Raw genomic sequence first — 14208 nt, forward strand, 5'->3', positions numbered from 1 at the left:
TAAACATTATATGTTTGGAACACAAATTTTTAAACACAATATTTTTGAGTGCAAGTATATAATGTTCATAAACTAGCATAACATGTTTGGGACATATATGTTAATATGTTAGAACATATTATGTTTGGGACATAAAATGTTTGTAAATATAATATGCTTGAATGCAAACATATATCAATTTAGAAACACACATATGTGTTTAGTAGCTTGGAGCGCTATTTAACAGGGAGCGATATTGAATTAAGTTGGTGGTTGTTGCTTGTTATTACAAAATTAGCATTTTATTTTTCCTTGGGCAATTGATCAGCTACTTCTTTGATCCTTACAAACTGTGTGGTCCGCTGTTCGAATCCCCGTCCGGCAAAAGGTAAAATTAAAATAAAAAACTCATAAAATTGAATAATTTCTTCTACAATGTTTGTATTACAGAAAAAGGTGCTAAGAACTAAAAAATCTCGTGGAAGTGAGAAAGATGTCGGGGAATATACAATTGGGCAGAAACAAAATTTTGAGCATTCAGGTCGAAAACCTATGTTGTTAGCACCTATATTACCTGTTTATTTTCATAATTCATTATGATTGTAAATATATAAATAAATAAATAAAATTTTGAGCACAATATTGTTTGGGAGAATTTTTTAAGCATATAATATTTTTGGGTGCAAAATGCTTCCAAACATATTATATGGTCACATAATAACATATTGTTTTTTGGAAGACAACATTATTGAATTTGGATGCAAAAATACAAAATGTTTGGAACTTAGACTACCCAAACATATATTGTTTAGACCAATATGCTTTCAAACATATTATATATTGGTAGAGATCAAACATATAAATGTTTGGCCAATACCCAAAAATGTATATGCTTGAAGCAAAATGTGTTTGGGAGTATATGTTACAGAAGCGATTTTTTGTGAGGGTGTAGTAACTAAAAAAATAATAGGAAAATTGTTGAAAAAAACAGTCCATAATATTCATGACTTAAGGTGGGTATTAAGTTCGAGATTAGCCGCTAAAATCGTCATTTTTCACGATTACTTTTCTTTAATAATCCATTTTAAGGAATACAAACATTGTGAAAATTTGTTATTCCCCATCAAGTTGTAATAAATTTTGCAACAAATATGTATAATTTTATGCCTTTTTTAAATGATTTAGATTTCACTTTAGCGGCTAAACTCGAACTTAATACCCACCTTTATGCTTAAATTGTTTTCTTTAATAAAGTAAAAAGCTTTCAGATAAAAGTTTGCTTCTCTTCGCCGTAAAGCTTTAGGCCTAGTACGTTTCTTGTCTTGATTTGTTTTCATGCCACGAATTTGGTCAAAACAAACAGCAACAGGTTGTCTATTTAGAATGAATCGAACAAAACAAAACCATTAGATATAACAAAGCGATTGTTGGCGGAACATGCGCAATTGCCTTGAATTGAAACTGGGAGTTGAGTTGGGGATTTTGGACACACATTGCTACACATCGGAAAAGATGAAAAAGCGAACTTATTCGCAGTTAAATCATTCAAGAGATAACAAAGAAATACATTTTCCACATTTTCCTCTCGGTCTGACTATTGTGTGTGTATAACATCTGAAAAGAAAAAAATAATATTTTTTTTAAATACAAAAAAAGACACTTTCTAACGTTGACAAAATATATCAACAATTTATTAAAAAGATATATTGCTAACTTTTCTTTCCTATAAAACGTAAACGAATTTCAGTCATTTCAATTAAATTCTGTATCTAAATGTCGACTATAAGCCAATAAATTTACACTACAGAACATATGTTAACGCATTCGCAAGTTTCAATGCATTTTGTGAAACTTGTTTGGTGTTTTCCATTAAACGTGCATATTTTGTGAACAAATGTAGAGGAGTCCTACTATGAATATGGAAAATATGGGTCGTCTTCGTAAGGTGAGTGATTTTATTTTTGTTTTTCAAGTATTATTATGCCTTTTCTGTCCCATTTTTCTCTGAACTGGCCTTCATATTGGCTGAAGTAATGAACACCTAAATGCCGCATATTACACCCTAAACAAAATCTCGGGAAGACATCTTGCCTGGAAGTATCTTAGTTATGAGCTCTAGTGAAAGAGGAGTTTTCCTTTCTGATAAACGAAATATTAGACAAACGGAGTTTAGTTTTGATATTAAACTATTCTTTAAAAGCAAAGAAAAGCGATTAGGAGCAATCATGATGTCACTTGTTATAAATTCGAGTTTATTTGCCTATAAAGAAAATTCTTGATAAGAAGGGGGAAATTTTGTTTATCTACGATTTCGTACCGGAGTACGAAATCGTTTCCATCTCTATTTCTTTCTCTCCCGGTTTCCATCTCTATTTCTTTCTCTATACTCTCTCTCTCTCTCTCTGTCGCTCTCTGAATAAAATATCACAACATATACATGTTTACTCGAAATTTGTAAATTTATATATGTTTACATTCACACATATTATTTTTATAAAACATTCATGCCCCAAACATAATATATTCTAACATATTAACATATATGTCCCAAACATTTAGTGTTAGTTTAGGAACATTGCATGTTTGCACTTAAATATATTGTGTTTAAAAAATGAGCCCGAAACACATTTTGTTTAAAACATTTTAATGAAATTGTCTTTGTATATTTTGAAGGCGCCAATTGGTTACTTCCATTCTTTTGCTTACAACATACTCTCTAGGTGTCTCTTTGTAAACACATATATGTTTATAGGCTATTTATAAATTAATATATGTTTGCATCCAAACATATTATTTACAAAAATGTTGTGTTCCAAACATAATATGTTCTAACATATTAACATATATGTCAAAAACAACTGATGTTAGTTTGTGAACATTATATGCTTGCACTTAAAAGTAATGTATTAAAAAATTTGAGTGCCAAACTTATAATTTTTAAACCCAAACATATGAAAAAAAGTATTTTACGTCCGTGCAGGGACATAATGTCTTGGTTTTCTTTTGGTCACTCTATTTTCCCCGCACTCGATGCAAGTAAGGCCAACTAGGGATGGCCGGTGGACATAGCTCACTCACCGAAATCCCCCATCATATCCATATACAGTGAAACCTCGCAGAGGTAGACGCGCGCAGTCACCTACATTTTGTCCACATTTGGAAGGTGTCCACACAGAATAAAATATCATCCAAAATATTTCCAATTAAAAAGTTATTTGAAGTTGGATTTTTTTTTAATTAATAAATTCATTGGTACAATTTACTTTTTAATCAAGCTCGGAAGACTAAGTCACTTAAAAAAGTGATCTATTCTTTTTTAATTTTAACTAAAAATTTATTTCAAACAATCAATTTTTTTATCAAACTAAAAAACACAAGCCAGTTCAGAAAGGAATTGAAAATCGTTACATTTTTAATGAACAAATTAATTGAGTTTTGTATTCAACATCAATTTAAAAAAAAATTAATTGAAATTTGCTGATGAAATTAATTAATTTTTTAATCAAGTATTTTTTATTTTCCAATTAAAACTGTAATTTATACTATCATTTTCGTGATTGAAGACATTTCAATTAAAAAATTAATTGGATCAATTAATTACGTGATTGAATCAGAAATTTTTTCTCGTGTCCACTTATGAGAGGTTAATTTCAAAGTGGTTATATAGCAAACGTCTCACCAAAGTTGTCCATTTTTTAAAGTGTCCATATCTAAATCTGTCATATTATTATTTCATCTTAAACAAAATTTGAAACCAGAAAAATGTTCTTGTTTTCTTTGTAATTTACTTTTCTTATAATCTCCACAACCAAAAAAACTTACTGCCAATTGGCATCCCTAGTAAAAAAAACTAATCCAAGTAAACCACCTAGCATCGATGATATTGGTATTCATGACACGACTGTCCCATTGTCAAACAGCGAACATACAACTGGAAAACAAATTAAACACAACAACCGAGTTGGCCAGTTAGTGACCACCCGCTTTTTTCGACAGAGAAGTTTGTTGAAGCTTTTAGTAGTTTGCTAAATGCCATTGCTAAAGGTTCTATTAACAATTTGAGGTGTTTCAAGTATTATGGCCTGTTCCTGTATATCGAACGAAAGCTTTCTTTCGTATTCCAAACGAAAGAAAATTGATTTTTGTTCTTTTATTTCGAAAGGCAAGTCACTTCATATTTTGTTGTCGAGTAATAAACGAACATATACAATAAGTGTCAAGAAAAAAGTAAAAGCTTTGTTAACATTTCAATGAATTCTCAGGCCAAAAATTTAAAAATACTCATTTTTAATAATCAATGTATTCTCGTACAAACGAATCGAACTTTCAAAAATAGAAAAACCCAAATTCATTCGAATTCGAGTGACTGCCTTTCTTTCGAACTGGTTTTCGTTCGATATACAGGAATAGGGCATTAATGTGCCTTCAATTCTTCTTTCCACTCTAACTTCTTCATAGCCGGTCAATGCTGGCAGTAATGAGACGCAGCTTTTGCTAAAATCTTCACCAAATATATTGGAAAATTTTCCCTACGAGGACTTTAGCATGCAACTTGGGTCGCAGCCGAAACGAATGACGTCACCGCCCACACGCCATCCTCGCCCTCAACACCATCACTCTAGCCACACTCGTCCAAAGTCACCCTTGTTCTGTGACACCCTGGAGCACCATGCATTCATGCAAAATGTTATCAATACCACCAAACCACCAAGTGCTGGAAGCAACTACGATTTGCGTTACTCATCGCCCAGCCAAAAAGAGGCCACTGTGCGACGGAGTCTGGAGGAGATATCCAAGGACATAAAGGAAATTGAGGATTTCCTCACGGTAACTGAACAAGTACTCAAGAAGGAACGTGAAATGGAAGCTGAGATCGAATTGGAATTGAAGAGAAAACGGGCCAAGGCTCAGGGAAGTCCCAACAAAGAGAACAAAACTCCTTCGCCCATCAATCGATCCCGTAGGAACTCCAGCAAATCAGTAACCTATAAAATCAATTCATTTCGCAATCGAAAAAAGAAGTGCACCTCTCCGAGATTCTTTAACTCACGTTTGTATTTTCGCAATGGGAAAATCGGTTGTTTGGAAGCTGAAAATGCCACCTGCAATGTACAGAGTACGCATGCATTGGTCAAGCACATCCTAAAATACGAAAATGAAAAGCCTTTAGTCAGTCCCGAGAGTGTAAGGAAGGTGTTGAGTGCAGCACCAGCGATTTCTCCACCGATTACTCAATCTAGGCGGACATCAGGTATTAGTACTGTGCCTTGTCCTCTACCTGGACAAATACCAGAAAAACCTCACTCTACAGAGGAATCGTTTGAGATGCAACCTCTCAGTGAAGCCATAACCAAGGCGACGGGTAAAGTTCTCTTGGATCCTGGGGATTCCGGAGTTCACAACTCTCCCCAAACTGAAAGTTTTGGCTCCAACAGTCAGCCATTGGTCGATGAAGATGAACAAGATGTGCAGATATGTTACGACGAACTGCCAGAGTTGCCTAATGAGGAACAGAATTTAGGTGCATTGATGGACAGTGAGGTACATGGCATGGATGCAGAAATTCCAACACATGTCATAATCAATCGTCTCTCCAGCGCAGACAGTTTGGACTCTGAGGGTCAACAATTCCTCAGGGACCAAGTGCGGCATTTGGTGCGTCGCTTTACAGCAAGAGCCAATAAAATGAAGACGCGCCTTGAAATGCCTCCAACACCCAGTAGCACAGCGTCCTCCCCTTCTCCACCACCTCCACCACTAAAGGCAAACAATGCGTTGATGAACAAAGGCGCAAATTCACCAGCAAAACCGCGTGCAACACCCCAACAAACACCCAATAAGAAACCCCTCTTCGTAGCCGATACTCCTCGCTCCAACGTGTGGCTCTGTTCGAGCCTCTGCAGTACCGATGACCAGAAAACCTTGGACCCGCAGGGAACACTGTACATTTCCTGGCTATGTGTGGTATCCATTTCATTCCTCTACAATGCCTGGGTCATACCTTTGCGTTCGACATTCCCCTTCCAAACTCCTGAAAATACAAACACCTGGCTCATAATGGATTTCTGTGCGGACATAGTTTACCTGGTGGACGTTGTGTTCTTTAAGCATCGCATTATGTATCTCTTTGAGGGTTTTTGGGTAAAAGATAAAAATCTAACAAGGAAGAACTATATGAGGAAATTGCAATTTAAGGTGAGTTGATTAAAGTCTCCATTTTTTTTTTGTTTCACCTTTGTCTTCTACTCCTTCCCAGTTGGATCTCTTGGCCTTACTACCTTTGGAATTGCTGTACTTTAAATACGGGACGAAGGCAGTATATTTGCGATTTCCCAGATTTTTAAAAATTCAAAGTTTCTGGGAATTCTTTAAGCTTTTGGATCGTGTCATCTCATCGCCCCATATCGTAAGTATTTTTCGTAGGCAAGATAATATCACCCTTGCAACAGCGTTACATACTTCAATGTTTTCTCCATTATGCATTTACGTAATAGACACGACTAGAAAGACGGCAAATTACCTTAAAACTTAAAATGTTTTCAAAATTATTACAGAACTTTTTGTCAAAATATTATTGTTTTTTTTCTATATTTTTAATTTTATTTCTATAGAAACTTGAAGTACCTCTTAGTTGGAGAGGAATATTTTGCAAAAACTACCAAAACATAAAGAATTCTACTATGCTACCAAACAGTAAAAAATCGACCATTTTTGGGAGAATTCGATCAACTGGGGCAACCATACTCCCACATCGAACAATGTTTATACCCTAAACCACATAGTGGTCAGGCTATAACAACTTTGATCTGCCAAAACATGTGCCTAACAGATCAGATATAGAATTGGAGCTTTATCTAAATGAGGTATCTCCCAATTTTCCAAAATTTCGCCATAAAATCCTTAATTATTAACCAATCTTACTAAAGGTCGGCGGAATCTAATAATATATTGTACTTACAATAGCTGCAGAGTATCATCCAAATCGGTTCAGATTTAGATGTTGTTCTCATATATATGTATCGCCGGATTTTCAAAAAATGTTGCCATAATAACCTTAATTTTGACCATAATGTCCGATCTTAGTCAAATTTAGCACAAGTTAATATTTTGTAATATCAACCAAACCTGTAAAATATCCACCAAATCGGTTCAGATTTGGATATAACTCCCATATATATGTATCGCCCGATTTTTCCGAAGTTTGGCTATAATGCTCTTATGTATTAACCATATCTCCCAAACCTATTTATACACCAAAAATTTAACGGGTGACTTAGGGTATGATATAGTCGGCCCCCGCCCGATTTTCTAATTTACTCACTTGTTTTATAATGCAATTATATATTCTTTTTTTAATTTTAGTTACATTTTTCTATCATCTATCTATCTTTACACACTGTTAATTGTTATCCATTATATTTTTTTTTTTTCAAACCCTGTATTTTATGTTAACCGAAACCTTATACACCTAAATCAAATTTTCTAGCATTTTAAAAGTAAAACACAACGCAAGTTGTCACAAGTTGCAATAGGTCGAAATTTTTATGCTAACTAACATGAAATACTGTAGAATTTCATTTTTCGGTTTTTTTGTTTCATAGGTCCGCATAGCAAAGACCTTACTCTATATGCTATACATGATCCATCTAACGGCAACATTCTACTATGCATACAGTGTTTATGAAGGTAAGATTTTCGAAGCACTTCAGGTTCCAAATAGATATGCTAATACATAATTTGTAACCCCCAAGGACTTGGAACGAATCGTTGGGTTTTCAACGGCAAAGGTCATCCATATGTTCGATGCTTTGCATTCGCAACAAAGACAGCAACGTCAATAGGTGAGGAATGCTATTTACGATTAAATGCCAATGTTAATAGCCTCTCTCTTCCATGTAATATAGGTAAAAATCCAAAACCAGAACTGGAGGGAGAATATCTGTTCATGACTGCGGCATGGCTAATGGGCGTCTTTGTGTTTGCCTTGCTGATCGGTCAGATACGTGACATAATTTCAACTGCTACCAGGACCAAAAACGAATATCGTCAACTAGAAGATGAAACTTTAGAATATATGAGACGTCTGAATTTACCCAAAGAGGTGCAGAAAAGAGTAAAAATGTGGTTTAAATTCACGTGGGACCAACAACGCACCTTAGACGAATCAAACATTCTGGATTCCTTGCCGATTAATCTGAAAACAGATATAGCCATATCTGTTCATATACAAACTCTGTCAAAAGTCCAACTGTTTGCCGACTGCGAAGAAGCTCTATTGCGTGATCTGGTCCTGAAACTGCGAGCGGTCACATTTTTGCCCGGTGACTATGTTTGCCGCAAGGGAGAAGTGGGTAGGGAGATGTACATCATAAAACTAGGCCAAGTACAAGTGATGGGTGGTCCCAATAGTGACACCGTATTGGCCACTCTCTATGAAGGTTCGGTATTTGGTGAAATTAGTTTGTTGGGCATCAATGGAGCTGATCGCCGCACAGCTGATGTACGCTCCAAGGGCTATGCGAACCTCTTTGTTCTATCGAAATCGGATTTAAATGAGGTGATTGCATATTACCCTAATGCCCAGGCTATTCTCAAGAAGAGAGCACGAGCCTTAATGCGTAAGAATGCCGCACGCGAAAAGGAGGAACGGGCTCGCAGTGCAGAACAAGCCGATGTTGTCATCGGAAATCCCAAAACTCCTGAAAATCCACCCAAACTTTTACAGACGGTCATACAAGCATTGCCTTATGAATCCCCAGCTGTCCTCTTACTCTGTCGTGGCTCCAAACGTATACGTAAAACGCGGCAATCAGTGAAAATGGAAACCATAGAAGATCGCGAAGTGGAAGAAATCCATGAGACCCATCATCGCATAAAAGCCAGAGATAGCTTCATGATACATCGAGATTCCAGGGCCTACTCGCCAGACCTGTTGTCTTCGATTCAAAGAGAATTGGAGAGCAAACATCAGTTTATCAATTTAACCGACTCGGAGAAAGCTTTGATAATATCAACGTCGAGTACTGATTCTGTGCGAGTTGAAGATATTGAAGAGTATGGAAAATAGATTTTCCGATAGAAATCGTTTAGAAAATTTATTGGTGATTTTATGTTATTTGTTAACATAGCAATTGTTGTAATTATATTTACAAAAGTATTTGAAATAAATGTGCTTTTGATGTTTTAAACAAAAAAAAAGATTTAGTTCCTTCTACTCGTATTTGTTCCTTTATAGTCCCTTTTATTTGTGTTTTTTTTTTTTAATCTGTGTGTGTCTAACCCATAACTTTAAACCTATTTTTCTGTACCCATATGACATCGAAATATTCATTTCCGCCTATATATGAAGTATATATATTCTCTAAGGCGATTTAGCGATGTCAGTAATAGAGCTGTATAGAATTTGGTAGATTCGTGTTTTGTCTGCACAATCCACAATGCCAGCCTCTTTAACATATACTCCCAAGCAAAATGTCCGAAATATAATTGTTTTGGAATACAAATAATAATGTAATTTATTTGAGTTATGCACCCCAAAGCAAAATAGTCGATGGCCAATCATAAACTTTTACCCAGTCCCTTCGCCACCTTTATCTTTCTCTCCTTTCTTTATTGTGCTCTCTTTCTCTCTCTCTCTCTCTCTCTGACGAATCTAAACATACATATGTTTATACGAAATTTCTAAATTAATATATGTTTTCATCCAGAGAGATTGAAGAAAATGCAATGTGTCAAACATAATATGTTCTAACATATTTACATATATGTCCAAAACATGTAATACTAGTTTATGGAGCACCATGGTGCAATGGTTAGCATGCCCGCCTTGCATACACAGGGTCCTGGGTTCAAATCCAGTTTCGACCAAACACCAAAAAGTTTTTCAGCAGTGGGTTATCCCACCTCAGTAATGCTGGTTTCTTTATTTTCGAAGGCACTTTTTTCGACGTGCGACATGCAACTTGCTTGGGTACATGCCTTTTTGTCCTATATTTAAAACTATCTATTATGTTATAAATTTCTCAAATGGTATTTAACAACAAAAACAATTTACCTTTAACTAGGGTTTCTTTTTCCCGGACTTTTTCCATTCCCGGGAAATCGGGAATTTTTTTCCAATTTCCCGGGATCCCGGTCATAGGAAAACTTGCTTCGATGTGGTATATTTTTAAAAATCGCCTAAGGTACGGTTATAAGGTGCTGTCTGGGCAATTAACTATGTATATTATACTAGAATAAGAAATATTTTGTAATAACAAAATACAAAAAGCTTTTTTTCTTGCGATACAGTGGGATTTTTCTGTACACCCTCACAAAAAATCGCTTCTGTAACATATACTCCCAAACATATTTTGCTTCACGCATATACATTTTTGGGTATTGCCCAAACATTTATATGTTTGATCTCTTCCAATATATAATATGTTTGAAAGCATATTGGTCTAAACAATATATGTTTGGGTAGTCTAAGTTCCAAACATTTTGTATTTTTGCATCTAAATTCAATAATGTTGTCTTCCAAAAAACAATATGTTATTATGTGAACATATAATATGTTTGGAAGCATTTTGCACCCAAAAATATTATATGCTTAAAAAAAATCTCCCAAACAATATTGTGCTCAAAATTTTATTTATTTATTTATATATTTACAGTCATAATGAATTATGAAAATAAACAGGTAATATAGGTGCTAACAACATAGGTTTTCGACCTGAATGCTCAAAATTTTGTTTCTGCCTAATTGTATATTCCCTCACATCTTTCTCACTTCCACGAGATTTTTTAGTTCTTAGCACCTTTTTCTGTAATACAAACATTGTAGAAGAAATTATTCAATTTTATGATTTTTTTATTTTAATTTAACTTTGCCGGACGGGGATTCGAACAGCGGACCACACAGTTTGTAAGGATCAAAGAAGTAGCTGATCAATTGCCCAAGGAAAAATAAAATGTTAATTTTGTAATAACAAGCAACAACCACCAACTTAATTCAATATCGCTCCCTGTTAAATAGCGCTCCAAGCTACTAAACACATATATGTTTATAGGCTATTACTAAATTAATATATGTTTGCATCCAAGCATATTATATTTACAAACATTTTATGTCCCAAACATAATATGTTCTAACATATTAACATATATGTCCCAAACATGTTATGCTAGTTTATGAACATTATATGCTTGCACTCAAAAATATTGTGTTTAAAAATTTGTGTTCCAAACATATAATGTTTATAGCCAAACATATGAAAAACAGTCTTTTTCATCCGTGTAGCATTAAAAATTGTATGGAAATGAAAGAAACTTATTTCGATGTCGCCATCATAAAACAGAGTCACTATATGTTGATGTTTCACTGCAATGTGGAACGCCGTTCGGACACGGCTATAAAAAGGAGGTCCCTTGTCATTGAGCTTAACATAGAATCGGACAGCACCCAGTGATAAGAGAGAAGTTCACCAATGTGGTATCACAATGGACTGAATAGTCTAAGTGAGCCTGATACATTTGGCTGCCACCTAACCTATATGCTCATGTTCGGTCAATATTCCCACACTGAAAAAAATATTGTCGTGAGTTCAAAGATTTCATGTCTTTAAAATACGAATACAAATTTTGCTTAGCATAGAAGACACATTTCTCTAATATAAAGTTTTTTTCCTTCCTCAAAAGTCGATAAACTTTTCAATGAAGTCGTATTGTCCTTATAATTAGTTGATTTCATTTAAAAATGGATATCATAACATGAAAGAAAAGATTGTTGGGCTAAGGTCAAGTTGACTTTAATAATTTAGAAAAATTCTTTAAAATTAATGAAATTGTCTTTATACAATGTCCTTTGTCTTTAAGTTTGTTGTCTTTTTGCATCTTGACTACAAAGCAAAAAATCGTTCAAATATAGGAAAAATAAAGTTGTCGTTAACTCCTTTTTAAAGGACTTTGATAGCATATGAAGAAAAAAAGCTGAAAAAACGAAAAACTAAAATTTGATTCCCAGAAGCAAGTACACAAAACCCAAATTTAAAAGAGAATTGTGTCTTAAAAGTGCCCTTACTTGTATTCTCCGCTTCTTTGGCTCGGAATCAATACCAAAATTTTTAGAGTAAAGACAAAATCTTTGAAACCGAACATGCTTTTTTTTCAGTGCAGAAGGAATACACTTTCTATATTTGAAGTTAAAGTAACTATCATAATAAAAGTTGCAATAATTAAGAAAATATTTTGATATTATACACCCAGTAAAAAAATTTGGAAGTTCTTCCAGAGGCACAACTTTAAAAGCACTTCCAGAAGATGCACTCCCATTGATGTTCTTTATTTTAACTACCCAGGAAGTTCTTTTAATTCAATCTTTTATAACTTGATTTGTTCATACTTTTAATGGGTAATTTTAACTTTTTTTGTTTCAAATAGGTTAAAAACAGAGTAAGAATTCATAAAATGGTACAAATCATTTAAATTTTGTCGAAAAAACTGCTAAATTCAATCTGAAAAAATTGTGAATTTTTGAAAATATTTGAGGTCAAGCGTTTCCAACAAACGTTAGAATCCATTAAAAATTATAAAAATTATTTATTTGACAAAATATAACAGAATTTTTTAATTTACATCCAAAACACTGAATTCAGATTACACCTAAAGAAGTGATGCAAATTCAGTGCAACGTCTGTTGAAATGGAGGACTTCCGTCCTATGACAAGCCCATCCCAACAAAAAAATTTGGAAGTTCTTCCAAAGGCACAACTTTAAAAGCGCTTCCTGAAGATGCACTCCCATTGATGTTCTTTATTTTAACTAACCAGGAAGTTCTTTTAATTCAATTTTTTATAACTTGGTTTGTTCATACTTTTAATGGGCAATTTTAACTTTTTTTGTTTCAAATAGGTTAAAAACAGAGTAAGAATTCATAAAATGTTTTTTTGAAAATATTTGAGGTCAAACGTTTCCGACAAGCATTAAAATCCATTAAAAATTATAAAAATTATTTATTTGCCACAATATCACAAAATTATTTAATTTACATCCAAAACATTGAATTCGGATCACACCTAAAGAAGTGACGCAAATTCAGTGCCACGGATGTTGAAATGGAGAACTTCCGTCCTATGACAAGCCCATGTTAAATTCATCGCTTCTGCGTCAATTTTGCACCACTTCCGGAACCAAAAAGAACATTTTCATTACTTTTTTGGCGACGCTTTTTTTGTTGGGCAATTACAAAAGATTCAAAAGGTTATATAAAGTAAAATGATCCATTGTTTATTATGGTTTACTTAGTCTACCAGTCTATTGGAATGCCGGTTTACAGAAATATGACGATAAACAATTAGGAAGAGCAACCTTCTATTAACCAATTGGGAGTTCGTTATATCCTGGGCCATATATGATGGACAAGGTAACTATTACTACTTGGTACCATATTGAAACAGGAGAATGCAATTTGCAAAGTAATTGAAAATTTTTACTTACATTATTTCATTCCATAGTTTATTTTTTCTAAACAAAAATACCAAAAACAACTAAATTATATCATATATTATTCTCTACTTACACTGAAAAAAATATTGACCTAATATGGAAGATTATGCAACTTGAATTTTAGGACTCCAAATTTACGCAATGCTAAGAACAATGACTTATTAATTACAAGAAAGTTGATAATCCTTGCTTCAAAAATTTTTTAATTAAATTTAGGACACAAATCTTGAAATTTTTCGAAGTTGTAGATATTTGAAGTAAGACAAATTTTCCTTAAAATAAAGAAAAACATTTTTAATTTAAAGAAATCGTCTTTAACTCAACTGACATAATGAATTTTTAAATGTACGATAAAAACGCTTCAAATATAGGCTACGACTTATTTTAAGGATTTGCATCTTTGGTTTAAAGTTTTTTTAGCATTAAGAAAACTGTTTTTACTTTGAAGTACCTGGCACAATTTGGATTTTGAAACTGGGATTTGTTTGTACATGAATATCTTTATTAATATATCGCAAACAGAGAATAAAAATTCGATGAATGAGATCTGTATCCAATTTTAATTTTATCGATCCTAGATTTAAAGCCGCGTCTTTGGCTCGGAATCAATACCGTAATCCTTAAGGGAAGGTCAAAATCTTTGGATCCAAGTAAACTTTTTTTTGAGTGTAGGCAAAATTATGCCCCATACACATGAGACTCAAAATCTACTCAAAATGGATTTGAAGTCCCTTATTTACAATG

At 33.8% G+C, this 14208-nt stretch overlaps 1 protein-coding gene across 1 annotated transcript; it reads left to right on the top strand.

Moving 5' to 3' along the window:
- The first annotated feature begins 1545 nt into the window (after nucleotides 1–1545).
- Nucleotides 1546–9177, top strand: CngB (Cyclic nucleotide-gated ion channel subunit B). The gene is made up of 6 exons (XM_075297571.1): nucleotides 1546–1924; nucleotides 4438–6174; nucleotides 6236–6385; nucleotides 7581–7665; nucleotides 7731–7820; nucleotides 7884–9177. The coding sequence occupies exons 1-6, from the start codon at nucleotides 1892–1894 to the stop codon at nucleotides 9044–9046; spliced, it is 3258 nt and encodes a 1085-aa protein (XP_075153686.1). The 5' UTR covers nucleotides 1546–1891; the 3' UTR covers nucleotides 9047–9177.
- The last annotated feature ends 5031 nt before the right edge of the window (nucleotides 9178–14208 follow it).

This window comes from Haematobia irritans, chromosome 1 (genome assembly GCF_050003625.1).
Source record: "Haematobia irritans isolate KBUSLIRL chromosome 1, ASM5000362v1, whole genome shotgun sequence".
NCBI classification, from domain to species: Eukaryota; Metazoa; Arthropoda; class Insecta; order Diptera; family Muscidae; genus Haematobia; species Haematobia irritans.